The sequence below is a fragment of the Micropterus dolomieu genome, linkage group LG01, assembly GCF_021292245.1.
Source record: "Micropterus dolomieu isolate WLL.071019.BEF.003 ecotype Adirondacks linkage group LG01, ASM2129224v1, whole genome shotgun sequence".
NCBI classification, from domain to species: domain Eukaryota; kingdom Metazoa; phylum Chordata; class Actinopteri; order Centrarchiformes; family Centrarchidae; genus Micropterus; species Micropterus dolomieu.
In genome coordinates, this window is record NC_060150.1 from 33,099,818 (window position 1) to 33,122,198 (window position 22,381).

The 22,381-nt window shown below is 39.5% G+C and overlaps 2 protein-coding genes across 3 annotated transcripts in view; one reads left to right on the plus strand and one right to left on the minus strand.

Annotated features, from left to right (window-relative positions):
* Positions 1-22,381, plus strand: part of cntnap2a (contactin associated protein 2a) — a 434,170-nt gene that overhangs the window by 311,971 nt on the left and 99,818 nt on the right. For both annotated transcript variants that reach the window (XR_006827635.1, XM_046065574.1), the window contains exons 13-16: positions 6,010-6,116; positions 8,970-9,089; positions 10,014-10,129; positions 12,217-12,301. Coding sequence is in view for 1 of the 2 variants with exons in the window: in XM_046065574.1 (XP_045921530.1) it covers positions 6,010-6,116; positions 8,970-9,089; positions 10,014-10,129; positions 12,217-12,301 (428 nt within the window). In the remaining variant the exon portion in view is untranslated. The remainder of the gene's footprint in view (positions 1-6,009; positions 6,117-8,969; positions 9,090-10,013; positions 10,130-12,216; positions 12,302-22,381) is intronic.
* Positions 1-22,381, minus strand: part of LOC123980988 — a 78,080-nt gene that overhangs the window by 14,750 nt on the left and 40,949 nt on the right. The window lies entirely within an intron of this gene.

The window sequence follows — 22,381 nt, forward strand, 5'->3', positions numbered from 1 at the left end:
CCTATTCCTATGTTAAATAAGAGTTAGTGGTTTTCAGTTACACGATGGCCATGAAGAAGACTTGTGATCATTAGAAATTGCATGAATTGCACAAGGTGAAGGAGACTGGGAAGCTACAATTAAGAGTTGACCTTGCGCCGATTGGAACAGTATTTTTCCCTGAACTGAGCGATTTGTTTTCAGGTCAGGTTTGTCGATAACACTTACCTTCATCCATATCCTTGCCCAGAGATATAGACACCAACTGCCACTGCTTGATTTAGATCAATTTTGTCCTCACTTCAAGAAAGGTCTGGCTTGCTGGGATAGTTAATTTTAGACTACAGCCAAGACCATATCCAATGCTAATACAGATTTACAAAACATTTATCATGTTTTGAAAAGCTGTATATCTGTCAAAATGTTTGTGTCAGTTAGAGTACAAAGCATTTTCAAAGCATTGTCTTAAAGTTCTCTGGCCATAATGAAACAGCGAAACAATTAAAAGTTCTTGTGTCTGTTTGAGTGCTTCTTTTGTATTTCTCAACAAAAGAACTCACAATGGGGTTTAATTGACTGCCTTTGTTGTCACATGACTTTGATATTATACAATAGTTATTTGATCAAAGGTTATACTGTAAGTGCTACCTAAGCAAGTTTACCAGATAGAGGACTGAAGCTGTTAACTGTAACACCGGGGTAACAGCATTAAGACCTTCGGCCAAAGCACTATTTTATACGCATGAAGTCATCTGATTGTTGGCTATATAGAAACTGAGTGACCACCGAAAGTATTAGGGACCATTGGGAGTTGGCCTTTTATTATAGAAGTGCTTTAGCATATGTTCCAGGGTTGAACCTTTAATAACTGATATTTTGGGCTCTTGGGGGCAGTGATAAACAAGCCTTGAACACAATTCTGAAATATTATCACATTTTAAGTTGATATGCCGAACTTAGCATACAGTTGCCCACTTGAGACACCCATCAGACAGAGAGCAATATTAAGATTTATTTGGAGTTGTGTTTCTGTCCAACTGACAAATGTATGTCCAACATTCAACTCCGTATATGGTTTCCACCAACTCCTGAGAGAAATGTCTGGCTCATAAGTTGCTAAACTTGTGATGTTCGCCAGCTAGTCAATTACTGTATCTGCCTGCTGCCCTGGGCAGTGGGTTTTTAGCAATCTCTCACTAAAAACAGCTGCCTCCTGTAGCTGAAAACAATGCTATGAGAGCAGTGAGAGTGAATTAAAACGCTAGCTGTAGCTTGGAAAACCAAGACAAGGAGTTAAAAGACACTCTAAAGCTCCATAGAGCTGACTGTAACTGCAGAGTGGAGTGATGATTCTCTGTTGGTTCACCACTATGAGGAAGCAACCTTTTGTTATCATTTGTTATTCTTTTGCAATGCTAATGTGATGTAATGTAGAATGAAATTATTATTGTAGATTGTGGTGCATTGAGTTGCTGCCAACAAGCTGACTGTGGTCAGATTTCTTGAACAAAGTGTTGTGAAGGTCCTCAATTGTCCACAACAGTTTCCTATCCTTGCTGCTTGCAGTATTGCCCATCTTTATTACTTCAAATGTTGTGTATCAGCCCTGCAGTACTTGAGGGGGGCCCTCTCCTGCCATGGAAGATGAATGGGTGCAGTACCATCTAACTAATCAGAATGTCTTTGAAGGCAGTTCAATAGCCCTGTCTGACCTCCTTTTGATCAATGCCGTTCCACTGTGGGATTCTGTTTAGGCAGAGATGGTGGAAGAAGCAAAACACACACACATCCCAACAGACACACTCTCTTGCTGACAAACATAGGGGCAAGGCTATGTGCATGCACATTCTCATATTCCACAATGTCACTGTCATTCTTTAAGGGTGCCACAACAACACATGGCTACATGGATATGTTAATGATTCATAAAAGCATACACACTCTAGAGGGGCTCCATTCTCTTCATAGATTTTCCTTTTTTTCCTCATATACAGGTAGAGCATATATAATCGGTATACTCCAGTGCTCACAGCTTGCTGATCATTGTGTCTTTTGTGATTCTGTGCTCATCAATCGCAGCCCATTGTGAAGGCACAATGCCATTTTATCTGCACTTGTTAGCCTGATGAAGCTACAATGCATCATGACATACTTTGATCACAGGCATATTAATTTCTTTCTTCATTTACAGTACATGCAATAGCATGTTGAGAGAGTCACGGTTTGATACGTATTGAACACCAAAGGGTGGGATCAGTGCTCACTTTTAAGTAAGTAAGAAAACTTTATTTGTATAGCGCTTTACACAGACATAAGCCACACAGTGCTTTACAAATTCAGTAGCACACAAGGAAGAAGAAAGAAAGTGACCACCCCACGACAACATGAAGAAAAAATGCAAACTAAAAACGGAGTACATACTAAAAATGTATAAAAAAAACAGAGTACATAATAAAATGCATAAGAAATATACAGTGTGAGAAAAAATACACAGTACGCCAATTAAAATACACAATAAAAACACGAGATGGAGACGTGGTGCATACAGGTTTCCCAAACGGATGTCTAAATGGAGAAGTCTTTAGCTACCTATCAAAAGAATCCACAGAATCAGCAGACTGTAAGGGGGCCGGCAGAGTATTCTATAGTCTAGGTGCGACAGCCTCAAAAGGTCAGTCACCACAGGCCTTAAGGCGAGTGCGTGGGACAGAAAATTTTGCTTATTTCAACTCAAGAGCAAGCTGATTGTTAGGTTTTAGTAAGACTGAAGACCGGGGTGCGGATACAGAACACTCAAGGCCAGTCAAAGTAAAGAGTTTATTCACAGAGGACTGAGTAACTAGTACAAAGTGGTAGTAGGTGAGATGTGAGCAGGGGCAGTGGCAATCAGCTCTCCTAGAGATTCTCCAAGCAGGGCAAAACACACCGGCTTCGGCAACTTGAAAAAGGAGATAGACAAATAACGTTAATCTGGGTTCAGGCAGAGAACACACTGGAAACAGACTAAATGCTCAAGAAACAAAGCTGGCCTGAAGTACTCAACCAAGTGATGGCTAGATGTCTGTGAAGATTCTCAGTCATTCGGAGCCAAGATATCCTTAGAGAGGCGGAAGGTTAATTTGCAAATGTCATTTTTCTATATTTTCTACAGCAGCTATGTCTCTTCCTCACTGTACGCACTGCTTATTTGCATGCACACATATTTAAGAGTACACGTACAGTACGGTACATTCATAAAACACACCTGCATTTAATTTCTTCTATAACGCTCAAAACCTCTGTTGCCACAGCACCTACTTGACATACTTGTACATTCATAGGTTAATTTGTCACTTCAGTGTTGAAAGCTTGCAAAGCACAAAAAATGTAAGTGCTTGTGAGTGATGATATACAGAGACGTACGAAAATGTCATCATATATCTTATGAACAAGCCCACAGTTGTATGTCAGCTTCATAGTTACTGGAGGTTTGACAACAGTGATCGCCTGGTATCCCTCAAGAGATGGAACGTCTCTGTGCTGCTTAACTGCCCGACTCCCTAAGTGACTAAAGAAGAACTCTGCTTTTTAAAAGGACCCCTGTAGCTCCTGTGAGTCAGTGTTTGTTTTTCCTCCAGCTGGCTTTCCTCTTAACATCACTTTGATTCATTCAAATAAGCATACTCAGATATTTTAATCGCATAACTTGTGCGTGAGTATATGTGTGTGTCTCTAAGACTACATTGCTTTGGGATCCATCCCCACCAGGCCTGCGCAACCACACAACTTTGATGTATTCAGGATTTGAGTTGGTATTCAAATTTCAACAAGAAAAACTGTGATATCTTAACTGCTATGTGCTTAATGCTGTGTTCACACTGAGGCGGATAATTCTGCATACTTACACTACACTCCTAATTAGAGTCTGGCCGATATGGGATTTTTAAGTCCGATACCGATTGTGATTTTTGAGAATTTTTAATATAGTTATATATATCCCTATTTGTTGAGACCTCACCAAGACACCATGACATAATGCAGTTTAAAAATAAACTTTTATTGTTAGAAATAGTACTTTGAACAAAAGTACAACAAAATATATTATATATATTAAGTTTCAATAAATAAGAGTCAAATGTATAAAACTACAGAAAACATCTGCCACATTAATTCTATCCAATGATACAGAAATGATTTCTTAACAGTGAGGCAGAGGAAACGCTGCCCTTGAATTAATCTAATACTACATGACTTTTTACAATGAGGACCTGCAACTGTGTGTTAGATACTTGTCCCCTCTGGTTTAATAATTTCTGACACGCCGACTGTAACTATAGACACTACAGTTTAATCGCTCATTATTGTTAGCCTCCTCCACTGATAAACTGATAAAGCTTTGTGGCTAATTTAGCAACAGGCAGCGTTAACTGTTTCAGAAATAAATCTGTCAGCAGCATAGCCTCCTCCGTTTATCAGAATACGCTACCCCTGAAATGATGTTATATTTTAATCAAAAAACAGAAGATGTCATAAAATACTGTGAGAGTTATACCTTCATGGGATTGAAAAAGGGAAAACATAAGGTAGCATTTTTCATAGGGCAGAGCGACTCGATAGACTCTGCTATGGATTTGCGCTACGGTAGCATTTTTCGACAAGGCAGCATAGATCGTCAGAACTCCGGCGCTGAGCTCCAGTAGAGTTCGGTCAGCTGATGTTTTGTTCTGTGATGCTGCAGTGTTGTTAACAGAGGAGCTGCAGCGCGCCCTCTGGTGGACAAATTATGCAACACTCATGACATGGGGGAAGGATCTGACTCTCTGTTTCTTTTTTAAACGTCATATCGGCTGTTATGAACGCCGTTGCAGATATATCTGCAAGTAACTTATATCAGCCAATAATACCTGCAAAACGATAAATCGGTCGGGCTCTACTCCTAAATCCACTTTTGAAATGTGGGAACTGAATTGTAAATTGTAAATTCTTCCTCCTCTTTTGGTTAAGAAACACATAATAGTGTGTTACAACCATTATCTGCATAGACAATCAGCACTTCAGTTCTGTCCCCTCATGCAGAATTGTGTCAATTTAGTTGTTCTAATTGATATATTTTTGTGTCTGTTGTCACACAATGTATAAAATAAGGATTTATTACAGCTCATAACTGCTACCTATTAACCAAGGTCACCAGTAATTCCTGCCGTGTTGCACCTGCATGTTCAGTCAAATGGTGATCAACGAAAACACCTGTATTTTTTCTTGTCCACACGTTTTACTCAACAGCAATGTTTTAGATTGGTCCACTCTGAACATGTTGTCTAAAAAGCACCATAATTGGATGTGAAAAAAATAGGTTGTCTGAATGTGAACAAAGGGCCAAAACAGTGAGAAAAAAATGCAATGGGCTGGCTAGTCATCCATGTAACAATAGCTAAAGGTGGTGACATTGCTTTCTGATTGCAATATTTAATCAACTGAAATATTTACTCTCACTTTTGGGTATAATAATTATGACAGAAATTATTGTGTGCAGTCTCAGTGGGATATTGATGCCTCTCTGCATCAGTCCTGATATGTATTGCTCATGAACAAAGCCCTTAATAGCAAAAGGGACTTTAGAGGCAAAACTCAGCGTGTAAGTTCTGTTGACGCATAACGGACTGAATCACCTGGGTCCAGTTTCTGGAGAGTCCTTATATATATCCCTTATACCAGATTGATGTTTCGTGGTCAACATGACAGTTAACATTTTAAACCTACAGTAAATGACACACTAGACACACTGATGTTTAAAGGTATTTCTTGGGTATTTCATTAAGAATATGTAAATGTTTCACAAATGTGACAGATATTTAGCAGGCAGATGTTAATACTTTTAATAATTTACATTCATATCAATATCAGAAATTATCTGAAGTATGGTGATGGTATAAAGTAGTGTGTGCTTATGTTCTTCTTTACATACTCCAGATATTTATATTTTCCATTCTTTATAAGGTATTGCATGTTTTCTAGATGTTTAAAAATAATCTCCCCCCCCTCTCTGTCCAGGTGCATGCCTAATCACTGTGAACACGGCGGGCGGTGTAAACAGACATGGGAGAGTTTTAGCTGTACCTGTGATGGAACAGGATACACTGGAGCCACCTGCCACACTTGTAAGTGTGTGACTGTGTGTATGCAGTTGTGTGTTCTTGTACCCCCCCCCCCACCCCCCCCCCCCCCCCCCCCCCCCCCCCCTGAACACCACTGTATTCTGTTCCTTGTGTTGATTTGACCTTCCTCGGTTCGCCTTTGAGTGATTAAGCTAGTTCTCCTTCCAAAGCCACAATCCTCAGCAGAGGGACAGATGAACTTTTGAAGTGTTCAGAGGCTAGGCTTTTCTGATATTCTGCATTGTGTGTTTTGTTCTGGTCTGAGAAGAGGCAACCCAAACAAAAACACCAGCACACAAAGAGAACAGAGTCAGAAAGAGAGAAAAGGCAGACGAGTTTTTATTTTTTTAAAGGCTTATATATTTGAGAATGCCACCCCTCCTCCCATATGCCACAAATATTGTTCTCTTTTAAGAGAGGATGAAAGAGAGAGGTTGTGGAAATATTGTTACAACATAAAGCAACAGATTTAATAAAAATAAAGTGAGAGAATTCAACACTGTTCAGGATGTAGCATTGCAGAGGGACAGAAGAGTTTTTATAACATCATAAAGGAAATACAGCACAGACAGTAAAAAGCTTAATCAAGTCTGAGTTACTTTCTTATGCTTGGAGACAAAAAAATGTACATGCTGAATCTATTAGCTCACTATGACGACATATTAGGGCCATTGTAGATACAAAAAAAAATTTGTGAGCCGGGGGAGGGGGGTAATGTGGGTGGTAAACTAAAAAGGCTAACTTTCTGGACTGTCCACAGTGCAGAAACTTGATAGATTGGAGATGGAAAGACATAACACGTCACTTAGTTAGATTTCTTAGCTTACACACTTTTTATGGTTGAAAATACAACTTCCATATTCTAAATTCCAACTGTACCAGCAATCTGCAAGAAACAACATGGTATTTCTCCATGTCCCCCTGCTGATTTTGAATGATTATTACACATTTTTATAAAATTTTAAAGTTTATTTCTTGAAAATTTGTGAGTTTTTTCTTGTATATTTACCACTTTAATCTCAGAGAATATTAGAGTTATTTTTTTTCTTAGAAAGTGACTACATTAATCTCGTAAATTTTTAGTTTTTTCTTAAAATACTACGTCCTACCCCGGCAATTTTGGGGGGCGGGATGGGGGATCTACAGTGGCCCTAATACACCATCATATTTTACTCTATATTGTAGCATCTTAAAAATAATTGGCTTTGATTGGTTTCCCAGTTATAATCAATAGATTACCGATGTCATCCTTTATACTGCTTAAAATGTAAATTTTTTGACTGCAATTCAGTTCTGGTGAAGGTTACAGTAAAGCGTGGATGTTACAAGATGTTTACTGCTTTTATCTGGATATTGTATGGCATTGTACTCTGAAGGTAAATTGAACTTTTCCACTTAGATTTGAATCACATTCTCTTTAATGCAATATCTCTGGCTTTCTCTGTTGGCCTTTGAATCTTTCTGCTGTGTCCAACCAATCCCAGGAGAAATTGTTGTGGTTGTTCAACTTCCATTGTGTTGCAGTCTTTGACCAATGGCTTTGAACCAGAAGTATTGTGTAGTTCTGTGCAGATCCTTGTGAGATAGTTTAGCAGGGTCGATTTTGTTGAAGGGTACGTCCTCTCGGCAAGCCACTGCATAACTAAACTCCTGGATGAGCAGAGGGATATCAAAGAGAGGAAGACCAATAATCAAGTAGGATGTAATGAAAGAGAAAATGAGGATGAAATAAAGGATGGGAAGAAGAGATTTGTGAAAAAAATAGAAACCGTAAAAAAGAGACTAAGCAAACTAAGGGAGATTAAAACAGTTTTTTTAAGTGTTAAGCCTCAATCAAGAAAGTTTCACTCCCAAGTCGCACTCTGACATTTTTCTTAGAAGTGTAATTCTTCCTCCCCTCCCCTCTCTGTCTGTCTGTGTGTAGATCAGCACAAACATAACATCAATATGTTGTCAGATAGATTGCTAGAGTGTGTGGGACAAGACATAACATCTTGACAGGCGCTGAATGGAGACTGGCAACCGCATGAAATTGCCTTCTGGAAGATTTGAAAAAAGAAAGCAACTTCGGACATTGATGTACTATTTTAGATCCATTCTGAAATTCTACAATTTAATTAATCTTTGGTCCATTACATAACAAGAATATATTAAAATGTGGATATAGAATGCAGGCAGGGAAACGCATGAAGAGAAATTGATGCAGGCTATCTTTGGAGAGCTGTATCATCTTTATTGTCATGTTGTTACTGTGGGCAGCATATGGTAATAGTAGTCATGACTTACCCTGTGATTCCTAGCCGTACCCAAGATATCCAGCGTCACCGTCAGGATGGAAAATGAGAAGTCCTGCCATGATAAACATGCAGGTGGGCACCTGCATGTTTATCAGCCTTTTGGGGTTTTTACCCCACTAATGGTAAAGATCTTAGAAGAGCAAAGTTGCTTCTCCATTTTCCATCCAACAACAGTGATGTTTGAAATCATTGTCACAAACTATGGATATTTTCCAATAAAAGTATCTCAACATGGCAAACTGATGTTCAAAGCAATGAGATGTGTTCCACTTATAGGCATTTAACAAGACCAAAATCTTATAAACTCTTATTATAAACAACCACTTTTGTTCATGTTAATTTTGAGTTTGCTCAGTATAAACAATGTGTATAAAATAAACCTGTAAAACAATTTAATAAACTTATTTATACTTAATATTGTCACTTAGCCTCATCCAACATATTGCAGGTGTATAATGAGCATTGCAACCTCAGTGGCTCTGGACTTTTCGTCGTGTTTCCTCCTCCTCCAACTGCTCATTTCCCCCCTTATTTCTCTTTGCCCCTGCCCCACCCACAGCTATCTATGAGCCATCCTGTGAGGCTTATAAGCATTTGGGCAGGTCCTCTGACACCTACTGGATCGACCCTGACGGCAGCGGATCCCTTGGCCCATTCAAAGTCAACTGTAACATGACAGGTGTGTGTGCCTGAAATCACCCTTCTGTGCCTGTTCTGTGTGAGTTTTCCTCTGTGGTGCATCTATGAGTGTGCGTGCAGATGTGTGTGTGTGTGCGCGCACGCACACACAATTCCCTACTCTATCTGGCCCCAGTGACCTGTGTGTGAAGAAAACTCACCAGCCCTCCTCATTCTTAACCTCAAACAGCAGCACTTTTAACCTGCCATACTTTGGGTTTCCATGGCAACACGGTCACAGCTACTGACATTTAACTCTGAAGAAGCACCCACACAGACACACAGATACACGCCCACACACCTACAGACACACACACACACACACACATACAACAAACACATATGAAACGGGCTTGTTATGCAAGCCTAAGAGTGCTCCATTGGTCTGACACACACACACACACAGTGGAATAAGTAGATGGCCTGGAACAGCAGAGCAAAGGCGACGCTTTTAATGAAATGTCACTGCACTCCGCTGGCTAGCCCCTTAGTCACGCTGAATAGCACACTCTCACACACCTCAGAAATGTTAAGAGTTTCTCTTTCACTCACCCATACACACATTTCAGAGATCTGAAATACACACACACACATTCCCTGAGTGACAGTGTGAATGAACAGGGAGATGCCTGAGTGACTGGCTCTTGTGCCTATTAAACCCTGCAGTCTCATAGCTGTAACTTAGATTACACAGAAAGAACTTCACTGCCATGAACCGCCTAAACTGCTGTTTTCTGTGTGTTTTGGGTGTGCATGTGTGTGTTGATATACAGTCTATTAGCATGGGGGTGAATCTACTCTGTGTAAATGTGTGTAATCTGTGTAAACGCACTTAAATAGTTTACTACACCGTGCTGATTTTATTCTTGCTGATGAATGAATTGAAGTTGAATAATCATTCTGTTTAACATGTCTGTGTGTGTAGAGGACAAAGTGTGGACAACAGTCATGAACAACCTGCCACCCAAAACTGCAGTGACTGGTTCCAGTAGAGAGAAGCGCACAGTCTTACAGGTCAACTACAGTGCCTCTATGGACCAGGTAACACATACACTTAGTGTAACATTTGCATTTTAGATTATATTCAATCCAACAAAAACAAAATGTATATTAAAAGTGTATTTGTGCCTGTCCATAAAGTAAAAGTTATGTTGTTATAGGAAAATACAATAGCAAAAAACACGATTAAAAAACCCCCATTATATTTATATATAATGAGGTAAACAGAGGTTTTCATGTATTTGAATTGTACCCATCAGGCTTTTGGTTTCATGCTAAGAGACTCCGTATCTACATCCTCTTGTGAGGCATGAGGAGCACAAGGATTGATCATGGGATATTTTTATTTGTTGCAAATTGTGTCCTTGAATTATAAAATGTGCTTTCATATTGACAGGTAAACTCAATCAATACAGTTGACATCAATGTTGTTTTAAATGCTGATATCCCGCACTTAAAGGCAGGTCTTACATTGAGTAAGGTACAGTCTTCTCCACTGTCTCCAATAAGACCAGTTTGGGTGAAATAGGGTTAATTAATGCTCTGTGTTCTTTTACATATCTAAAGGGTCGCACACAGTCCATGTTCATACAGTGAAATTGTTTAGAGTAAAGCAGCCGCCGTCCATATAATTCCTGCGCTCCATCAGAGCATCTAAAAATGCATTTCAGAAGCTAAAAGTTTAATTCTGTTTCCTCTGGAGAGTTTCCTCAGTCTGCTCTGTCTATAACTACAGTTTTTAGTTTTGCTGTTTAAATGTCCCACGATATTTGCTGTGACATAACTGCGCACATGAAAACCTTTAAAATTACTGACAGCAGCCTCTCTAATGATTAAAATAAAGTCATCTCCCTCTGGGACAATGAAGTATCTAAATCTAAAGAAAACACTCATACATCAGTATAACACGCAATAAAGAAATCACCTGGAAAGCGTGCACCGCTCGACATGATTGAAAAGGCAATGCCGCCTACGGGGACCGGTAGAGGTGGAGTGAAATGTCGACGCGGGTGCGGGTCTCTAAATCTGAGAAAATAATTACCTCGGGTGGGTGGCGTGTGGGTGATTTATGCATACATGCGCATTCAGATAATGTCAGAGCTGATCCCCATATCACACTAATTCAGCTGCTTTAATCGTGACATGACTAGTGCAAACAGCTGCTAATGTCTTCTTATTAGGCAATATCAACAAGAACATCATCTTGCATTCATCGCTAATTTACTGTGTGTGTGTGTGTGTGTGTGTGTGTGTGTGTTAAATAAAAAGAAAGTATGACATCCGTACATTCTTGTCACATTATGCCACATTGTGAATTAAATAAAAAAGTAAATATATAAGTTGTCATGAACACTGTTATGCTCTTCAGGCAGCGATTATAAAATATAGGGGTAGGGCTATAATAAAACAATGGACAGATGATGCAGCTATGCCACACGTCATATTTAATTGACAGCTCTGAAGCAAGGACGTTTCATTTCATGTCATTTCATTTTTCGCACCCTAAAGTCCTCTCTCCTTGTGGCTCTTCCTCGCCTCCTCCGCTCACATCTCGGGTGGTAGGAACTAAGACATGTGGATGCAAGGAAAGGAATCGAGGATGTAGAAACTGAGAAACGAGAAGTTCCTCAAGTGCACCTCGATTGCCCAGTTTCAGCTACAGCCCTCTAACATGATAATCTAACATGAGTATTTCACCTCATCCCTCCACCACTTGTCTGCTGTGGTTTTGCTACATACAACTCAGACTACCTGAATCTGCTCTCTCAGGAGTCAATAGCTTAATCTTTCTGGTGAGTGGTCATAGATTACAGTTGTCACTCTCAGTAAAACGCAAACTGTGTGTGAACTTGACAGTTTTCAAAACTCCTATGAGCAGTGACAGCAATACAAGACTGCTATGTTCCATGAGATGACAGGGTGTGAGTAGCATAGCCATCCTGTAATTATATTCCCTCCTCATTTGTGTGGATCACTTGTTCCATTTTCAGCTTCTCTAAATCGCAGGTAGCTAAATTAAAACAACATTACAGTGCACTTTGCAGCTCAGTAATTAGTTTTTACATGAAATTGACCTGTCTGACTGAATAAGATAAAATGAAAATACATATCCGTTCTTGTGTTTCCAGGTGACAGCCATCACCACCAGTGCAGAATACTGTGAGCAGCAAATCGCCTACAGCTGTCGCATGTCCAGACTGCTCAACACTCCAGGTAAAGGCTGAGGATGACATCTTTATTCACCACTGACTGAAGTACACTGCACTGAGACAGGCAGGATGTTTTTCTTTGTCACATAGGCAGAATTTGATGGGAAATTCGTATTAGCAACAACACACTCTCCCCATCTCCTCCTGCCTGAGGATACTACAGAAGGGAGACAAATTAGACAGGCTTTTATGACTTACTGTCATAAAAACAACCTGAAAAAGAACTCAAAAAGATTTGGAAAAATCATGGAAATTTTTCACAAATATGTATTGTTTTAATCTACAAATTTTATGTTAGAGGAGATTACTCTCTTGCAAAAGGTACCGTCCTTCCTACGCCAACCTGAGTTGCAGCTTGTTTGCTAGAGAAATACATTAACTAGGAAAGTGTAGATTTAATGTTTTTTTTTTACATGGATAAGTATTCTATTTCACAGAATGTGTGGTCATGGATATTTGAAAAACACCAAACATGGGGATATATTTTGGGAAAATGGTGTTCCAGAGACTTGCAGAATCGATGCCAAGGAGCTTTAAAGCTGTTCTTGTTGTGGCCCAACATCTTTCTAAGACGCTGCGTGTTGTTCTTTTCCTTTCATTTTTACCCAGCTTTATGTTTCAACTGGTGCATTCGCCCTGTCTTTGCCTAGCACTAATTCTACAGATGAGAGTGCTGAAACAGACCATTGGAAATGAGTTGTGGACTGGCTGGGCTCATTCTGAGTAGATTATTTTGGATTAAATTCATTTGCATTAGATGTGTTTGGGCTCTGTGTTTTTTGGCTGTAATGTACTTGAGCAAGGCCTGGTAGGGTTTTGTGTCAGTTTGGTTTGGATTAGTTAGGCTGACTTGCAAAATTTTTGAGATGTACATGGTTTGCCCTGGATTAGATATGTTTGATTTGTGTTATGGTTGGGTTTAGTGGAGTTTCAACAGCGTTTGGAATCATTTTTATTCAGTAGCAAAAAGTAGAGTGGATGCCTCACAGCTGTGTTTTAATCTTGTTTTGTTCCGTCTCTGTCAAAGCTTGGTATTTAGTCTAATGTCCTATTTGAGGAAGACACCTGTGTGTTGTGTATGTATGTGTGTGTGCGTGCGCACGCGTGTTTGTGTGCATATGTGCACACCTGTGCATAGTATTATTAGGGGTGCCTCGTGTTTTTCACTATGAGAATAACAAGCTTGCTATCATTGTCAGGACCGTTTTCTGTCATTTTCTTCTGTTTCCTCTGGCCAACACACATGCACACAAAGTTACACACACGCATGCACACACAGACCCACTTTAGGGATAGATTCATAAAGACAAGACTCTCCTGGCAATTAGAGTGAGCGGGAGGAAGCATGAAGAGCATGAGGGAGAGAGGATTGCAGGTTTGTTAGATGTATGCCTAAATGTGTGTGTACGTGTGTGTACGTGTGTCGACATGGTCCTTGATTGAGTAGAAATTAAGCAATATGTGGTTAGGCTTAATAGTTGGGTATTAGTGCAGCAGATCAAAACTTTAAACCTCCACTGTGCTAAGATATGGCACCGACACCTACAAAGTGTGTGCATACGCCCAAATACACACACTTTCTTAATATGCTCTTTTTTTTTTTACACACCTCCCACAGCCACACACACATACAGACATTCAGTCAGTCCTTCATTAACTAGTTTACTCCTAATTCACTACCTTGCAAGTTAGGGAAATCCAATTACCAGTCTAGAATGACTGAGAAAGTAGGACTGGGAAAAATCATTTACCCAAAAATATGCTTCATAAATTAGCTGTCAGCTTTCATCAAATTACACCGTCAACAGCATTTTCACTGGGAACAACAGGCACACACACATTTGCATGGCTATCCACACATAGGCACACACTGGCTGCTCCTCCACTTCCATGTTTTCCCCATCCAGATCTCATCTATTTCACTAGGGCTGGCATTTTAGAGCTAAATGAACCGTTAAATGGGAATTATATTCTGCCACCAGTGACACCCCTAATTTGGAACTTGGGCAGTAATTGTCCTAATTGTTTGACCCCCTTCCTCATCTCTTTCATGTATTCTGTCCATTTATCACCTGTCTTTCACTTAAACACATCCTGCGCCTGCAAACACACACACACACACACACACAGAGCTTATGTCTGTCCAGCGTTCGCTCATTCACAAAATGAGTAGATAAAGTAATTGGAGAGCTTAGTGCTGACGCATGCAGTAACACACAAAGACACCATTCAAAGAAACGCACACACTCATGCAATATTAAGTAAGTTCCTCTCTCCAAAGCTCCCCTTCATCTTCTGCATCCGCATTATCAGAATCTATCCATCTCCTCTTACTCCACATTTTCCTTCCATACTCTCCTTTTGTTCTCACTCTCATCCCATTTCTCAATCCAAGGCTCCATTTTTGCCTCTCTCCCATTCTTCACTTCCAATCCGACTATTTTCCGTCTTTTTTAAAGTTCCTTTTTTTCTGCCCCTGTATTCTCACTCACTCTGTTGAGCACTGTTTCCATTAGTGTTGGAATCACAGCTTTTAGAGGAGAATTAGCACCCTTCACTAATGATTTAGCATCAGTCCTTTCAGCGTAAACAACCTGCAAACAACCAATGGCACAAGACTTGCACAAACAAGCCCTTGTGCAGATGCAGACACTGATAAAAACACACATCTATCACTCTCCGACGCACATACTATATAGCCACAGTTTGGATGAAGTGTATGCTAAAGCTTGTTAGTGCTGTACATCATCAGAGAGACAGCTGCCTTGAACGAAGCAAGAACGTTGGCACTCAACATTGGCATTGGACGTAAATCTTGAGGTGTGGAATCGTCCTGTATAGACCTAATTTCTACGGATATTGGAAGAAACTGGAACAATTCTGATGATAAACTGAAGTTCTGCTGAAATAAGGGCCATATACTATAATACAGAAGTTTCTGTTGTTAGTAGTTAAACTACAATTGTCTTGCTCTCAGTAGAGCCAACAAGAACCTAAAACACAAACATATGTAGCTCTTTCCACTTTCTCTCACAGTCTCACTCACACACACACACATACACGCACCACCAAATGTATTCACATATGTGTGTGCACTAACTTTGACTCACAGAGCTTTTGTTAACTTGTGATAGCACATGTTGTGTCTTGCCTGAAGCGGTTGATAGGATCATTTACAGCATCCAGGCTAATGAAGAGAGAAATGTTTCCATCAAATAAATTATCTCATTAATCCGGTGAATTTTCCAAGACAGTTTCAAGACAATATAGACACACACATTTTCTGCTTATATAAAGAAGATTTGGCTAAATCACTGGCTAAGCAAACATGTAGCCTTCATGACTATTAGCCTTACAAAGTTATTCCTATTTACTATTGTACAGTTGGTGAACAAGGGCCTGTTTACACACGTTTTGGGCATATATACTGTATATATAACTGTAAAAACTGTCATCATGATGTGTTTGTTCTCAAGGTAGCTGGTAGCAAAATTCAGTTACAGCAAATCTTAATATTTTGAGACGATAACCTGACCACCCTAAAATGAGAGTGCTGATAGTGCTGCATATCCAGCCCCTTTTCTCTCTGCTTAAGAAAGCTTTCACTTGCTGTCAGCAAAACAACATCCAATTAATCTGCGGCGATCTCACAAAGTAATTTTTGTCCAGTCATGTCAAACGTTATAATGTTACCGTTAAAAATGCTATCATTATAATGTTATTATTTCAGGATTTTATCACATTATGGATTTTTGTTAGCATATTTATTGGCTGTTCAAATGTTACAGACCACTAAAAAGGGAGTTAAAGTAGATGATAAGACAGTTATATACAGTCGATGGAAAGGATAAACACGTTTACAGAGTGAGGAGGAGAAAATGGAGGAAGCTGAGAGAGAAAGAACAGAGGGAGAAATTTAAACAGCTCCTGTTAGAGCAGGCTGTCAACACACTTCAGTCACAGGTCGAGAAAAAGGACTGTGCTTTGGCCAGCAACACACAAGTCTGACAAGAATATTATGTATAGTAGGACACTACTATATGAATGATGAATGAGGTAATGAGGGAATGGATGAAAGAGGTAAAGAACAACACTAAAAGCGCTACATGTAGACAAGTTACCGTAAAACTTAATTTAGTACTTTAGGCTTTTATTTGCTTAAATCATTTAAATCACCCTGCCTATATTTGAGACAGGCCTTTAATTCCTTTCCCACAAAACTCAGCAAAGATCAAATTGCTCTTTTCAACCAGTATGAATATTACTTGTATACAAATTTGGCTATTGGATAATATATCAATTATGGATCATTCATTTGATCTAGCTTTGAGAGACCAACCATCTAAGCCACCCTCATGCACAGAGAGAGAGATTGATACATCAAGGAACCAGGCTTCTAATTGAGACCTGCATAAGTCAAAACGTGTAACCACACCAGGCCAATAAAATAATCTTTGGTGTAGAAAGGGAATGAGAGCCAAAGGACGTGAGAGAGTGAGGTGCACAGAAGGAGAGGAAAGAAACAAGCGTGGCCAGAGATGAGTGTGGTTCAGGATAATGAGGCTGTGTATGCGCGGTGTTGTTACGGTTCATTCCATGGGTACTTCTGGTCTCAATTATTGCCTCGCAAGTCACAGCAAGCCAACCACTGTAATATTCTACACACACACACTCACAGGTCTTGCATTACACCCTAATGACTTTATTCTGCAGCACTGGTTAACCAGTTGTTTATATTTTTCTATCATTTATGGTTTTTGATGTTCATCGTTAACCTTTACAAATGCAGCAGTGGCAGACAATTTTCTCTCGTCTTCTCTCTCGTTTTCGCTCTCACACTCTGCAAAAATAACAGGTACCAGTAATGGTGCAAATCTGTGAAATGTGAACAAGGCCAGCTGACATCCAGCTAGAGTATGGAAGTCTGTCCCTAATTAAGTTTTATTGGAAAATATGCAAGTCTTATCTAATCTACACAAGTGCTGCTGACTCCTCTGTTGTATGGCTTGTCTAGTTGTTTTACTCATTATGGGAGAAAAATAACTTTAAAAGAATATGCTGACCGGGACCTTGTCTTTGGCTTTTAACTGTTTGGGATTATGTCATTATTAATTTTAACATCCCTTTTTATTTCATGTATTATCCCTTTTTATTAGCCTATTGTACCCACACACTGCCCGATTGTGCCACATCTTTCATTACCCGACTAATGTTCTGGTTACAGTGTCATTAATTTGTGAAAGCACTCGAGGCAAGAAACAAGTCAGGGGCCAACAGAGAACCAGAGCTAATATATCGAAAGACAAGAGAAAGGAGAACTATCATCAGGGTCCTTGGGCGTCTCTCTCATTCTCCCCATCACCCTAGTACCTTTCTTTTTCCACTTCCTTTTCTTACCCCCTGTAGACAAGATGCTAATTAACGTTAAATTATCATCTCTATCTTTCCCTGCTTTAAATGCCCTGATGAGAATCCGCCTCCCTTCAAGGTTGCAGGCAGTTTTTTGGCCCCCACCTAGGGGAGCTGAGGAGCTGAGGGTGCTCACTCAGTTGATAAGAGTCACTCGAGGCTGACGTGTAAAGTTAGGCTTTATATAGAACAGCAAATTAACGGCTGGAATTAGCCTGGAACCTTTCTGCAGCCTTTCAGATAGGTTACCACAGGAGACACTTGAAGATGTCCGTGGTGGTGGTGTTGGTAGAAGGTTTGCTAATGGGAAACAGCATGTGCGTGTGTGTGTGTTGGTGGAGGGGTAGGTGAGTTTTTTTGGTGTGTGTGTGTCAAAGTGGTGTTTGGTGCGAGAAACTGTACAAGAAATACAGGAACAAAGTGTTATCCATCACAGAGAAGGCCATATCATTTACATCCCATAATGTGAGCTCTCTGGTAGCTGTTCCCTCTGTAATGCGTCATTGCCCGGGATAATGCTGTCATATGTTGTGTTGACAGAGGCATGTGTCTTATTCCCACACTATGTCTGTCTACCTGAGTGCAACACTTACAACTCATAGCCACACAGGTGCCCATGTCGAAGGAAAAGAGTATAACACTTTACAGTACATTAAGTTGGAGTAATAAGGTGTTTGCGAGGGCAGCGTCTTGCTGTTGTTTCTCTTTTATTTCCGCGGTTACGCTTTTTCTTCGTGACATATTTCTTTTTCTCTCTTTCTCATTGTGCTTGTCGTTTCTCTCCCACAGTGTCTTAGTCACACAAACTCCTGAGAGTCCCAAGGTTGGTTAAGTTACAGCTATAGTGTGTAACTGTGTATCTGTCTGATGTCTGTTTGTGTGGAAGGATAACACCAGCAGCTAGTGAAGTTTTTTGTGTGTGCGTTTTCAAAGCCGTTTTGTCTCCCTCTCAGTACGTGTGTGTGTGTGTGTGTGTGTGTGTGTGTGTGTGTGTGTGTGCGCGCGATTATTGGCACTCCCATAGAGTGAGTTGTCCATGCCTCCTGGACACTGGCTGGAGCATTCCCCCAGCATGTCAAATACGCTCTGTTCTCGGTCTGCCAAGTGTTGGGCAGATTGCACAAATTCTGTTTTAACTTAAGCAAAGACAAAAAAGTAGCCATCCTGGAATTTACCCAAGCGGAAGAACACATTTTAATTGTTAAAATGTGCATACATTTGTTTAAAACACCTGAATGAATGAACAAAAGTATTTTAGTGCCAGCAGGGTCAAGGAACTTTCCTAAAAATCTGTCTGTGAGACAAATTGTAAATAGTGAGAATACCGTTTAGCTTATTCCTCCTAGTGCAGACTAAAATAAAATCTCATTATTTCAAAACTGATTTTGAACAAGTGTTTCCACACCTGGCACATGGAGCTGAATGGATTAGTTATCTAGTCATACAGGAATCTTACTAACCTGGAAATAATGGGATATGTTCTACGAAAGGTGTTTTGCTTTCGGTATAACTAGTTTACACATTATATTTTTTAATATTTTTCACTTGAGAGGAATCTGTCTGATGTACCCGCAGCTGCTTGGAACTGAAATTGGTGCTCTGCCACAGCCAAAGATCAAATGGTAAGGGCTGCTCTCTGTCATGTTTTTGCTGGAGGTAAAACTGGTTCACACACAGAGGTAAAAGCCATCTTTTGAAGTTCTCATTTGCTGTATATTTATTTGTATGTGATGCAGAAGAATACTAAGCACAAATGTTTAGGCAAATGCCTTGTTCAGTGTCTAGGATGAAAGATTTTTGCCGTCCACCCTCTTTTAGGTAAATAGTGTCAGGTGTACATAATTAGAGCTACAAATCAAACACAAATTGGAGCACAGGTAGTATATAGATTCACGAATACAGAAAATCTGCATCACATGTTTTAAAAATGCTCGAAGCATCCAATGTGAATAATTTAAGTATCCTTTATAAAGTAAGTACATAATTCACTTTTACTTTTAAATCCATAAAACATGAAAAGGCTAGGAACATAATTAATAATGTAGACTGATTTAATTAATAATAATAATCATCTTACCCTTCAGAGACTAAACTTCAGCTCACATTTGTCATTGTCATTGATGTTACAGCTATTATACTGTAGTTTGAGCAATACAAGGCTTGTATGCAAAACATTTCCAGTTACTGATATAAGGATAACTCCAAAATTTCTCACTTTATCCTCAGTGTTGAACGTATAGGACCAAAATATTTAGTCTGCATGGCCCTGTTATCCTCCATGCAGTGAAGGATGATATGAACAGATTGACAGCTTTACCACTATCTCAATGAGGCAGAGCTTACATTTAGAAAATGAAGATATGACCTATGCTTACATACATACTTTCTTCTATTTCTCTAAAGACAGTTGGTTCAAAGAGATAAGTTTCCTTTTCACTCATTTCCTTTGGAACATAAACAAACCCAGAATTGTATACAAAAAATATATTATCCCAAGAACTGAAGGGGGCCTAGGAGTGCCGGATGTGTTTACCTGCTACTCTTATAACACCAAGGTATCCACATCATTTCATGGGCATACAAGAAACACTATCAAGTGGGCACTTGGGACTAGTTGGAGAAGTCAGTCCATCATGGCATCATTATGGTACCATCCAAGACCACCTGTTGCCTTGGATAACATTATTTTTATTAGATTTTATTTTATTTTATTCTCATGCCCAATCCAACTCTTAAGGCTCAGCAATATACATTTGCTGCACCAAAATACAGTATTATAGACAATGCACAACTTGCTTCTACCATGAGGAGAAAATATATAGAGGGAATATATAGAGGGTGCAGAGCATGCCTCTTGAACAGGATCTGATCTTTTTGAATGCAACCTTGCTGTGAGGCACTGTTGCTTTAGCTTATATTTACAGATATGTGTTTTTTAGATGTCCACAAGGCTTGTCCTTCACCCAGGTGGCTTGGGAACATGGCCTTACACATCCCTTACCACCTCACAGTGGGTCTCTATTTGGAGATTGGGCATATGTATATGTCCAAATGTGTTAGATACAAGATTGCGCAATGTAATTTTCTATGTAGAGCATATGTGACTCCTGTTCCTCCTGCCTCTGATTTGTGTTGACATAATTGTAGTAGTTGTGGTTCAATAATTAATTTGTTGTGGAATTGTTCTGCTGTGGAATCCTTGTGTTTAGAAGTGCATGCCATGATGAGACGAAGTTTAGAAATTGATGTTCCCCTCTTCTCATCTCCTACTCTATGCAACCCTGATAATATAACCAGTCCCATGATTACACACCTTTGTCATTAGGTTGCCTTTCGGTTAATGTATTGATACTTCTCAACTGGAAGGAGAGAAAGACAGTTTTGCTTCTTAAGGGATCCATGGCTGGAGGAACATGGAGGGAGCAGCCAGTTTACTGAAAGATTCTGATAAGGATCTAAGTGAGTACTGGGACATTGTCAGGAGAACCTTGAGCTGAAGGTTGCATGCATGTGGATGTGTGCATGTATGTGACTTTGTGCATATGCAATTGCATATATTTACATGCATGTCCTGTATTTGTATGGATGTATTTATGTGTACATGGGATGTAAGTTTGTGAACGTATTTACATATTTATGCATACGGATATTTTTGTTCACATTGCCTCTACATTCACATCTGTATAGCTCTGAACATTGTGACAAATATACAAGATTACATGTACACACACACACAGAGCAAAGTGTTGTGTATGTACTTTCCGTTTTTAAAATGCTAAATTGAAATAAAAGTTGAAGCTATACTGTCTTAATAAAACTTTATTAAAGTATTAATATGCTGTACATACCCACTTCTGATGACAGACTTTTGTTTCAGAGTTCAAGCAGCCTATGTAGACTGTTGTTTCCTGCCTTTGCTCTTTGCCAAAATTAGACTCCAGTCAATATAAAGAGCCTACATGGGAGTACAATATCCATACACAGCACTGAGCACATAGTTCTTTTAAAAGTTACAATTAACAGTTCAACAAAAGACATGTTAATGGTCCTCTGGGACTGAAGTAAAGACAGGTCAGGCGAGTAATAGTGGGGATGACAGTGTGTTTTTCACTTCATATTTTAGTTGCGAGAGTGTAAGCTGCAGAAAGCTGCAGAAATAAAAAGAGAAGAAATTTCCAGAAAATAAGGATCTTTGTAGAAAAAGCAACAAAGTAGATGCGTGCACTCCTGCCCTGTATGTCTCTCAACTCACAGAAACCCTTCTACAATTCAAAAACATACACAAAAACATGAGCACAAAAAAATCTGTGTAATCACACAATGCAACATGCACTGAATGCAAGTTACACAAAATCCACACAAAGCACCCCGTACCTTTATTTTTATTTATATATTTAAATATTTTTTTTCTCTGTGCAGCTTCTCTTTTCGCCCTCTGTTTTCTGTTTTCTGCTCCATCTTCCATACATCTCTTCTTCTTTTTTTTTTTTAAATCGCATCTACGCTCTGAAAGGCCGAAGGGTGGGCCCTAGGCATATACATATACAAAGGCACCACACACAAATGTGACACCTATACACATTAAAGCACTGAGAGCTTCCAGCAAATCTAACTAACATGTGTTATTGCCCTGGCTTCATGTCTTTAATGAAGAATTGCAAATGCAAGATAAATG